The sequence below is a fragment of the Aristolochia californica genome, unplaced genomic scaffold (assembly GCF_029961685.1).
Source record: "Aristolochia californica isolate CCGP_79_NKW_82.1479 unplaced genomic scaffold, dmAriCali1.0.hap1 SCAF_5, whole genome shotgun sequence".
Taxonomy (NCBI): domain Eukaryota; kingdom Viridiplantae; phylum Streptophyta; class Magnoliopsida; order Piperales; family Aristolochiaceae; genus Aristolochia; species Aristolochia californica.
The window spans coordinates 3598063-3608433 of NW_027182214.1; the positions used below are offsets into that span (position 1 = coordinate 3598063).

The 10371-nt window shown below is 38.9% G+C and overlaps 2 protein-coding genes across 2 annotated transcripts; one reads left to right on the forward strand and one right to left on the reverse strand.

The window, feature by feature from the left end:
* Positions 1-3277: 3277 nt before the first annotated feature.
* On the forward strand, positions 3278-6191 carry LOC137966202 (probable protein phosphatase 2C 73). The gene is made up of 5 exons (XM_068812754.1): positions 3278-3750; positions 4537-4887; positions 4989-5106; positions 5198-5421; positions 5681-6191. Exons 1-5 carry the CDS (start codon positions 3553-3555, stop codon positions 6101-6103), a joined length of 1314 nt encoding a protein of 437 aa, XP_068668855.1. The 5' UTR covers positions 3278-3552; the 3' UTR covers positions 6104-6191.
* Positions 6192-9704: 3513 nt separating this feature from the next.
* Positions 9705-10142, reverse strand: LOC137965104 (uncharacterized). Its single transcript, XM_068811509.1, has one exon. The coding sequence runs from the start codon at positions 10140-10142 to the stop codon at positions 9705-9707; it is 438 nt and encodes a 145-aa protein (XP_068667610.1).
* Between the last annotated feature and the right edge of the window lie 229 nt (positions 10143-10371).

The following is a 10371-nucleotide window of genomic DNA, read 5'->3' on the forward strand; positions in this document are numbered from 1 at the left end:
ATATTTTAATACTATATTAAATTACTTATTAGGGTAGTAACTATGTTTGTTTAAGTTAATTATCTATTTAGGTATATTATAAAAAGTAACTCATTTTCTTGTTTACACTATATTTTTCATTTTGTGGGTACTAACACAAGAAAGTGTTTTCCGTTGCACTTTACATTACCACCCTAACACCAACAAGTAATTCACTGTGGGGGGTTCACTTTACCAAGTGTAAGTGAATGAACTAGTGTAAGTGAAAGTGAACGAGGAAATTGTTGGCGTGAGATCCTCTAATGGACTTCTTCCAAATCCGTAAAAACAGAGGAAGAAGTCCTCCGTAACACCAACTTCGAAAATGACTCGAGAGACCAGAATTAATTCTAACTATTGTAATTTTTTATATAAATACAAAAGTAAATGAAATGAATTGAATAAAAAAAGAGAAATTTAACTTAAAGTCTACGTGGTATAAGAGCTGGAATAACCTGTTCGGCGATGACTGTAGGAGAAAAATTCATGCGTTCGATGACGAAGCATGGAGAAAATTCCAGTTCTTTCTCCCTACATCGTGCTTCCTACTACAAACCCGATTTCGAAAGTTCCCGCCGTTTAGTCAACATCGGATGCCACATTGATTATGTTACTAATTGAGACTACGCCTTTCTCCATCGCTTCTGCCTCGTCATTCCGACCGACTTCTCTAGCCCGCGAACTGCTCCTGGATCTTATTACCGAGCACGGTGCTTAATTTGTTCAATGTCTCCGCCCACAAAAAGTCTCTGTGGACCTCCGCCGCGAGCATTGGTCCTGCGACGAATCCAAGATGGCCAAGGTCGCTCCAAGGACAAAGATCGTTATGGTGCCAACGGCGTAGACAGTGCGGTGGAGAAGCTTCTCTAAGTCGCAGTCATTTTTTACCGATTCTTAGGGCATGGGCAAATCGTTCATCTCTTGACAAAGGGGTGATGAGGGGTAACGAGAGAGAAAGAAAGAAGAAGTCATGGTTGCGATGAGGTCGAGCTTTAAGTTGTTAAAATCCTTTGAGATAGCTCTTTCGAAAGCAACATGAAGAGGTTTTCACTCAATTGGGTGAAGGTAGAGGACATGGCCGTTGGCAGATGAGCCTTATTACCTTCATGCCAAGAACATATACAATTTCTACATGATGAAGTACCCAATCGTAAAGATGTCTCTTGTAGTCTTCACTACTTTCAACATTGGAGTTGGTATCCCTGTCTATGCTGTCATATTCCACCTAAAGAAGACAACCTCTTCTTGATTAATCTTCAAACCATACAATTAGATACTTTTTTTTTTATTGTTTCTCCCATATGCGATCTCTCATACCACACTTAACCCAGACCAGATTTGGACCGGACTCAAGTCAGACCAGACTCATACCAAGACTCGACCAGGACCAGATTCGACTCGGACCAAACCAGACTCGACCCTGACCAAATTCAAACCGGACTCGACTCAGACTAGATGCAAACTAAGATTCAACTCAGACCAGACTCTATCGGACCAGATTCAGACAGGACTCGACTCAGACTAAGACTCGACCCGGACCAGATTTGGACCCTACTCGAGTTAGACCAGACTCGGACCTATCCTAGGTTGTCGAAATGTATATCTCAGTCAAAGACAAGTTGGAGTATTTGAACGGCAATCTCCTTCGATCACCTCTACTCGTGATCGACTAGACCACGAGAATGACTGAAGCTTTGAGCAAAGCTTCAGCCACGACCCAAACTACCGACATTACTACTACGTATGTTGATGGCAAGGACACTTCCTAGGTATATGATCTCTGACGACAAGTGACACTAGTGACTATCTTGAAAAATTCTACAGTAAACTCGAGGGCCTATGGCGTGAAATAGACTTCCCCCCACCGAACCCGATGGAGCGCTCAAGAAGAGCGAATATATGGCCTAGACCATATCCGACCATGGAGAAAAATCTTTGAAGCCAAAATAATTTGATTCCTTTTTGTTAAATCTAAAGACCAATTGGCAGACATAATTACAAAATCAGTATGTGGCAAGAACTTCTACAATTCACTTGGCAAGTTGGGCATCAGAGATCTATACACACCAACTTGAGGGATTATGTTGGCATGAGATCCTCCAAAGGAGGACTTTATCCAGGTCCTTAAAAACAGAGGAAAAAGTCCTCCGTAACACAAACTTCAGAGATGATCTGAGATACCATAATTAATTCTAACTATAAGTTTTGTATATAAATAAGGATGTAAGTAGATGAAATGAAAAAAAAAAAAAGAGATTTTACATAAAGTCTACAAAAATTACATTTTATTCTAACAGGAATGAGGAGTGATCTCTAGCTAAGGTAGGGGATTTGTGTAGTTACAATTTTGTAGCCTTGGGACTGGCTGTCTACATCACTAGGGTGTGCATGTTTTATCAACGTTTTAAAAGAAATTATCATTCCAGGTGTCTACTACAAGTTATCTCTGGTTTCTAGTTGATAATGGTTAAAGCCTCCTAGGTCTATCTGATATGGAGAGTGAATCTTATTCAAATGTGCAATTGAAGTATTTTATTTACACCTTAAGAGCTTCATCCACTCATCTTTTCGTTTTGAGCACTTGGTAACTGGTAGAGGCTTGGGTAGAAGTTCGTTCTCAAAGAGTGACTGACAGGGGATCCAAGCCATTTTCTCTTGGTATTAAGCTGATATTTCATTCAAGAGGTTTGGATACGTCTTCAAAAAGAGGTGACATGTAGTGGCACCTTTGCCTAAAAGGAGGCAGACCAATCTTAAGGCTTTTTGATTCCTCTCTTTTCTGCACAGATTTGGCCAACATGGAGGTCTTAATGATTTACAAGGTAACACTAACTCGAGCATTGACAGTTTAAAACAAATTCTGTATAAAGGGCAGTTTGAGCTTGTTGATTCATTAGTTATTGAAAATGGTAGTTTTTAATTATTTTCAATAGTTCTTAAATTTTTAAAATTAATTTTGAATAGGTTTTGGAAATTTTTGGGTCAAATTTTATTGTTTTCCATAATTTTAATTTAATGTTTCTTTACTATTTTTTAAACTCCAGATTCTAACTTTTTGTAGGCATGAAATGGAAGAAATTTTGGGATGGCATGGAGCCCACGTTTGATCATCTTTTTGTCTGGGGTAGATTAGATTCCTCAAGAGACGGGATGGGATTGGTTTTACAGCGTTATTATCGTTGGGAACACTTCTCCTTTCGATTTCATTCTGTTGGGATCCTAAGTATTGAAAAACCCATCGGTTATCGATCACCGAAACAAGGAAAAGCAAGGCCAAATCTGATAAAAAAAAACCCAGGTTCAGCCCCACCCAGTTCTTCTTGTCTCTGTGAAATAAATTTGAAGCAAACGAGGATGCTCTCGAATAAATGTGGCGTCCAGAAGCTATCAAGCCGACTGCCTGCCAGGGATTTCCTCTTGTTCCATCCAAGGACCTTACGCTTTCTGGTTCGCTGGGTTACTTGTTATTTATGGAGTGCTGATCGAGGTTTAGCCAGTTGTGTTTCTTTCTTCTTGCGCAGATAGAGAAAGAAAATGGGTGCCTGCTGCAGCAAGGAAGCTGGATCAGATGGGTTTGGAAAGGTAGAAGAGGAAGAAAAGTATGAAAAGGATGAGGGACGCGTGGGTGAGGCTGGGGCACTTGTGAGGCTGAAGGGTTCGTATCCCTTTGCATCAATGCATGCTCAACAAGGAAGGAAAGGCATTAATCAGGATGCCATGACAATATGGGAGGTGAGCATGAACTGGAACTGTTTTTATTTGATTCAAAATTTTCTTTCATCAAAGTCTATCCAATATTGTTATGACTTCTCTGCTCTCTTACATTGTTGCAAATCTGCCTCTCTTCAAGAGATCATCATTTTGGTTTTGGTATAAACCAGGTGGGTGGTTTTAGTACTATTAGTTCTTTTCTCTTGCAATGTGCTCTTACAGCAACAGATTCTTCCTTGCGGGTTGATGTTCTAGTCCCAGGACTATCCGATTCCTGATCATTTTTCTGTTTTTTCTTTTCGTATCTCATTTGTCCATCTTTGGAGGCGACTGGGTTACTTTTCTTCTCATTTCCTTATTTAATTTTCACTTCTCAGTTCCTTCAAAAACCATTACTTTCTCTTTCTGGTTTTCTGATAATCTGCCAGGGTTTGTTGTATGGTAAATCTGTTTCATCATCTGTACTGTTCTGACTTTTTAATTTATTTGGTTACAGTTTGCTATTAGTTATTTCATATAAATGTTTATCAGTTTGGTGGGTAGTTGATGTATTTTATGTTTGGTGTACTTGCTGATCTGTTCCTTTGACATTATTGGGATTTTTATGTATTTTATGTAGTTAGGCTTCTCTTTCTTCAAGCATTTCTTATGGTGTCAGTTGAGTTCTTTAATGTATTCCAATGGAATTAGGTGGATAGTTTCACCTTTTGCCCAATCTTTTCTCCTTGAGGTGGTTATGATCAAACGATATTCTATTTCTTTGAAACAACTACTGCCACCTTTCATCTCTGTTCATACACCTTTCAGGATTTCAATGGTGAGAAAGGTAAAATCTTTTGTGGGGTATTCGATGGTCATGGTCCCTATGGTCACAAAGTTGCCAGACATGTTCGTGATGTTCTCCCATCTAAGCTCACACAGGCATTGAACCCACCCAAACCAAACAAGAGTGATGATGAAGAAGATTATGATGATAACAATGAAGATATCGTGGATAACGATGAAGATGATGACAACGACAATAATTGCCACCCATTTTTCTCTTCATGGAAGGCTGCATTTGTTAAGGCATACAAGGAGATGGATAAGGAGCTCAATCTTGATTCCAAGTTCAATTGCTACTGCAGTGGAGCTACCTCTGTTTCCATTCTCAAACAGGTATTCGAGGTTCTAAATGTTTGGTTTTTGCTCACCTTCATGATGGAAGTTAGTTTTTGCTCACCTTAAATGTGGCAGTGAGAGTTGGGGTAATGCTTCAGGGAGAAGACTTGATAATAGCTAACTTGGGAGATTCACGAGCAATTCTCTGCACCAGAGACAGCAGTGATCGTCCCACTTCCGTCCAACTCACAGTAGACCTGAAGCCCAATGTTGAAAGTTAGTTATCCCTTGCTTGTGTGAGTTGCGTTTGAAACCTCCATCTAATGGTTTTCAATCTTCTCTTTGTTCCTTTTTGTTCATATTTCAGGAGAAGCTGAAAGAATAGAAAACTGTAGAGGTAGAGTTTTAGCTCTACCTGAGGAACCTGATGTTTACAGAGTATGGCTACCAGATGAGGACAGTCCAGGACTGGCAATGGCCAGAGCTTTTGGAGACTTCTGCCTCAAGGATTATGGGGTTATTTCCATTCCTCAAGTTTCTTATAGAAAACTCACCGACAAGGACGAATTTTTGGTCCTTTCAACTGATGGGGTAAGGGTAAAATCAGCTTTCAAATAAAACAAGAGGTTTCAACACTGTAGAATATAGGAATGTAGAATAATATTGTCGTGATTATCATTGATTAGGAGTACACTATTTATAGAATTACAACAAAGACTGTAGTTGATTACAACTCTACGATTTGAGTCTGTCTCTATTTCAATCACCTAATATATTTATCTCTATCATCATCTTTATCTTTATCTCTATCAAACACAACCTTGAAATCTTTGTAATGTTGGGTTTTCAGGTATGGGATGTGTTATCAAACCAAGAGGTCATAGACATTGTAGCTTCATCAAGACAAAAATCGAAAGCAGCTAAAACACTGGTGCGTCATGCTGTGAAAGCATGGAGATCCAAATACCCGACTTCAAAGGTCGATGATTGTACTGTAATTTGCTTGTTCTTGAAGAGTCTGTCTTCATCACTTAGACCTGGTGTTGATGCAAAGGAAGACGGTGTGAATAATGGAGGATCACAATTGTCAGAAGCCACACAAACTGTGGAAAATGTAGGTTCAGAGAGGTTTGATACCAGAGATGAATGGACTGCTCTCAAAGGGGTGACGAGAACGAATTCCCTAGTGAAGCTTCCTCGGTTTGCTACTGCTCTTAGTCGCCGTTGGCGATTGCTTTCACCAGAGGAAGGAGATCCAGTAGTGGGAGTATAGGGATGAGATGGATCATGGATCATGGATGACCATGCTCGTTTCATTTTCTGTTTTACAGGGAATCGATAAATAGTGTCTTAGTCCCTAATTTACTAATCTGAGTATAGATAGATTTATAATAAGAAAAAATAAGAAATTGATCATAAGAAATCCTTAGAGAAATAATAAGAAATTGATCATCCTTTCAACTAATCTTGTTGAGATCCTTAAAACTCAAGCCACCTACTATATTTCAGCAAGCTTATGATCATGGTGGGGAAATCCATCAATTTCAGTGTGAGAATTCATTCCAAATGTTTCATGGGAAACTTACCAAAAATCTTTTTGACTCGATGTGGGTATGAGTTCTAAATTCCATTTTTTGAATGTATAGGCTAGTCCGAATTGCGTTTAGCAAATTCAAATTTCAATTTTGAAGCACATATAGTTAGCTCGGGGATGGGGCTTGTTGAAGAATAAATATGGAGGAGTCTAACATGACTCTCATGGAAAGTTGTATCATGTGAAGGAGGTGTAGCCTAGGAAGAAGTTTAGTATTTTCAGATTTCTACTTTTTTTAAGAGTTATTTAGTTATTTTAAATTTATCTTAAGTAGTTGTTTACTTTGATTATAACTAGGAATTATATTTTGGGTGTGATTCGAACTTGGTTGCTTTAATTGTAATTTTATTCTACTCATTTTCTCTATTATGAATAGATGTTCATTGTACCCGGTCAATGCAATAAGTCGGTGAACTATTTTTTTTTTTTTAATTCAACATGGTACCAAATTAGGTTTTATAAGTCGACTTGGTCAACTCATTGATGCAATGTGATCCTTTTTTTATTTGTTCTCTATTAGTTTTGGTTTGTGTTATTGTTTTTCTTCCTTATTGATGTTTTTCAGTCCCAATACCCATTTTGTCCTTGACGTTCAAATATCCATAATATTGTGTTCCTATAAATTATATATTGAAATAATGTATTTTGAGTATATTGACTCAAAAACAAAGTTTTCAATCAGAGTTTTTTACAAAGAGAAATTAATATTTAAAACAAGAAAGGTTCGAGTGACAACAGAATACTTCAATTTTTTAGGCATTTTATGTCACCAAGAATGAGATTTTATGAGGAGAATAGTATCTCTAAAGAAATATCCGTAAATCTAGTTTCTAATTGTTAGAAGATATAGGTAAGATTGGGTGTCATTGATGTAATTATCTTATGATCTTTTATTCCTTATTCACTCTTTATAGGGTGGAGGGTATATTTATAAATTTTGAATATTTGGCATATATAAATATAACTTAAAGGGGAGGGTTAGGACTCAAGTCAACAACCTTAATTCTTCCCTCATTCTCTCCTCAACATGTTCATCTTCCTCTCTTCTTCTCCTCTTTTCTTCTTCTTCTCCTTACCAAAGAGTGTAATAGATAGAGTCTAGAAAATAAAACATAATATCAGAGCAGTGATTTTCAGAACTCCCATGAGTTTAATTTCCTTTGCGTGATTCATCAAAATGGTGCTGGAAATTTATCTCTGCACCTACTAATACTTGCAAAAACATTGTCCAACTATTCTTCAATGCTACGACAACATCAAGTTGATGATTTATTCTCAAGCCATTGATTGAGATACTCAACGAATATGTGACCAACATCGGTAGAGACGTAGCACAACAGCGCCATCTTCCTTTCTATTTACTGCTTGAGATATCTCCTAGTTTTGTTTGTTGTTGAAGAAGGATAACTCAAGCAACCTATGTTAGATATTGAATTGAACCACATTAGAGTATAAACTGAACCACCTATGACAATGAACTATGCTTTGGCATTGGAAAGTTTCGAAACACCTTGCGATCTATTGCTAAAAGTAGTAATCACTTGATAAGAGTTCAAATACAAAAAGTAGTGATTAAGCTCCCAATAACACTTGATAAGAGTTCAAATACCAAAAGCAGTAATCATCCATAAATAAGATTAAAATTTGTTTACAGATCATATCTGTTTCGATCACGTAAAAGTTAAAACAATAAAAAAATATAAAATCACCCGCCCAACTCAAAAATCCAAGCTCTGCTCATAAAAAATGGGAGTTGCCACCTCTGGTCTCCACCGTCTTGGCAGTTGGCAGCTACCTGTAAACCATGATTAAAACCAAAACCGAGATTATTGATCTATGTTAATCATGTCCAGGGACAAGGTTTATCCACAGCTTTTAATTTCAGTAATCCCTAGTTAACTCACAATTACTCGACAATCATCAGGAACAAGGGAAGAAATAAAAATAAAATACGTGCTGCGATCGGATCTATCACCTCGGAGGCCATGAAATGGATCGATAAACAAGGAGTGAAGTAGAAACCCATATGCTCAGAGAATAAATGGACGTGAAAGAGAGTAATAATTTCTATTATTTTCCATTTTCCTCCCATCGAAATGAGGTTCCTGTCTTGTCCGGTGGCGAGCAGGCAGCTCCGGAAGGAGCCCGTGACCTCGGCATCCGCCATTTCTTCACGTTCGATACGTAGAATCGCACGAGGCTCGATGAACAGACTCCTTTGGCCGATTCTCAGATCGCCTGGTTTTGATATTCAGAAGAAAACAAAGACCACCCAATTTAGAAACTGGAGCAGAAGAAACATATTTGTCTGTAATTTATTCACCGGAGGGATGGGTTGACAGCTTTCCGGCGTTAATTTGTCTGAACGTGCGAAGGTCAGCAACTGCACTTTAAATAACGAGTAGAGATATCAAAGTCTTCAACAATGGCTATATAGCCTTGGCCTTTTCCTTTTCCTTGGTTGCACAAACAAACCAGTCTTTGTTCCTTTTCTTCTCTCAATCATAGCCACAGCTCATAAGTATTATTCTACTCATCTAACTCGCTCTATACTTTAATATTGACCCTCACATGATCCTATACTTGCTTCAAGCCAATGACTCCTTATACTTTTATAATTGCTTATGAAAATGCATACACCATGACCTAAGATTCCTGGTTAGGTTTCCACACTATCATCGATGAGTTGCCTCTCGTATGCAGAGAGGGTTCTGAGTCATTTGAGTTTGTATTTTGTGAAAAGTTAGTCGATTAGGGTTTGTTCAGGACAGAAGACTACTCCCCTATTAGACGCCAATCCCATTGTTTCTGATTAATTACTTTATTTCAATAATTAGCCTATATTTTAAGAGTCATTATTGAGTGTTCCCCACGAAGAAGACGAGCCACCGAGGTTCCTGATTCCTGAAACCAGATTAGAATATTTGGCGTCATTTAACCAGCTTCTTTATTTCATTATGTTCTGCTCAAATGGCCTTGAAAATGCGCAAAGACGAATGGTTCTTCTGATTGATCAGCTACGTTATCGTTAATGACCAGTAGTTTCTTTCCTCCAGAGTTCTTCAAAGTACTGCTTTTAAAAGGAACGGTTTATACTTCTAGAGAAGAAGAAAAAATCACGAGAAAATAAAACTTCCTCTGCTGCCACACCTTCTGTGCAGTAAGAAAATGGAAGAGAAAGAGATAAAAAAAAAATGTAGTTTATCCACAAGAGATCAATAATCACATTATAAACGTAGAAACCAAGACGATTGAATTACGTATGACAAGAAGGACCGGGTTACGAGTCTTCTCTGATGCTCTCGAGATGAGGCCGCCAGATGTTAACCCTGCCGCTCCGGCGATCTCGTCGGGAAGACATCTTCTCGGAGAGAATCTCCGTTACCGGGAGATTTCTGGTGGTGTGCTTGTCGCTCTTCTTGGACGAACACTTCTTACCATGGGTCCTCTTCTTCTCAGGCACCGACGAGGTCGGAATTAGGAAATAAATGCGACCCCTTTTGAGGTCGGATTCCGGCGACAAGATCAAAATCCGGTGGACCATTCCTTGAGAGGTGGGTTTAGTGAGTACGTGGTTAGGATTTGCTTTAAGTATCTCTCCGGCGGAGGTCGGACGGCTGAGCTCCTCCACTAGGCCGTTTAAATGGACGATTCGAATCACGTCTAGAGCTCCGCAGGGGAGAACGCAGGCCAAGCAACACCTCAGACCGTTTCCCATAATCCTTCTCGCTCTGCTTTCTCTGAGGCTTCCGTGAGCTGTCTATCTCTGTCAATGAGGGAAGAGACGACGGTCCTCGGCCAACCGGGTTTTATAGATGCTCGCCTGCCCAGATGGAAGAGATTATGTGCGCTTCACAAGTTAGGTACGGAAATGAATCCATGTACGATATCAAATGACGAAAATGACCCTCTAATAATACTGTTCTTTATGTGGGCCCTACCGTCCG

What these genes read in the sequence shown, in the direction of transcription:
- LOC137966202 (XM_068812754.1), top strand. Translation starts at nt 3,553, where the DNA reads ATGGGTGCCTGCTGCAGCAAGGAAGCTGGATCAGATGGGTTTGGAAAG. An exon ending in ATGCCATGACAATATGGGAG is followed by an intron (nt 3,751 to 4,536) that starts GTGAGCATGAAC and finishes TACACCTTTCAG; the next exon opens with GATTTCAATGGTGAGAAAGG. An exon ending in CCTGAAGCCCAATGTTGAAA is followed by an intron (nt 5,107 to 5,197) that starts GTTAGTTATCCC and finishes TTCATATTTCAG; the next exon opens with GAGAAGCTGAAAGAATAGAA.
- LOC137965104 (XM_068811509.1), bottom strand. Translation starts at nt 10,142, where the DNA reads ATGGGAAACGGTCTGAGGTGTTGCTTGGCCTGCGTTCTCCCCTGCGGA.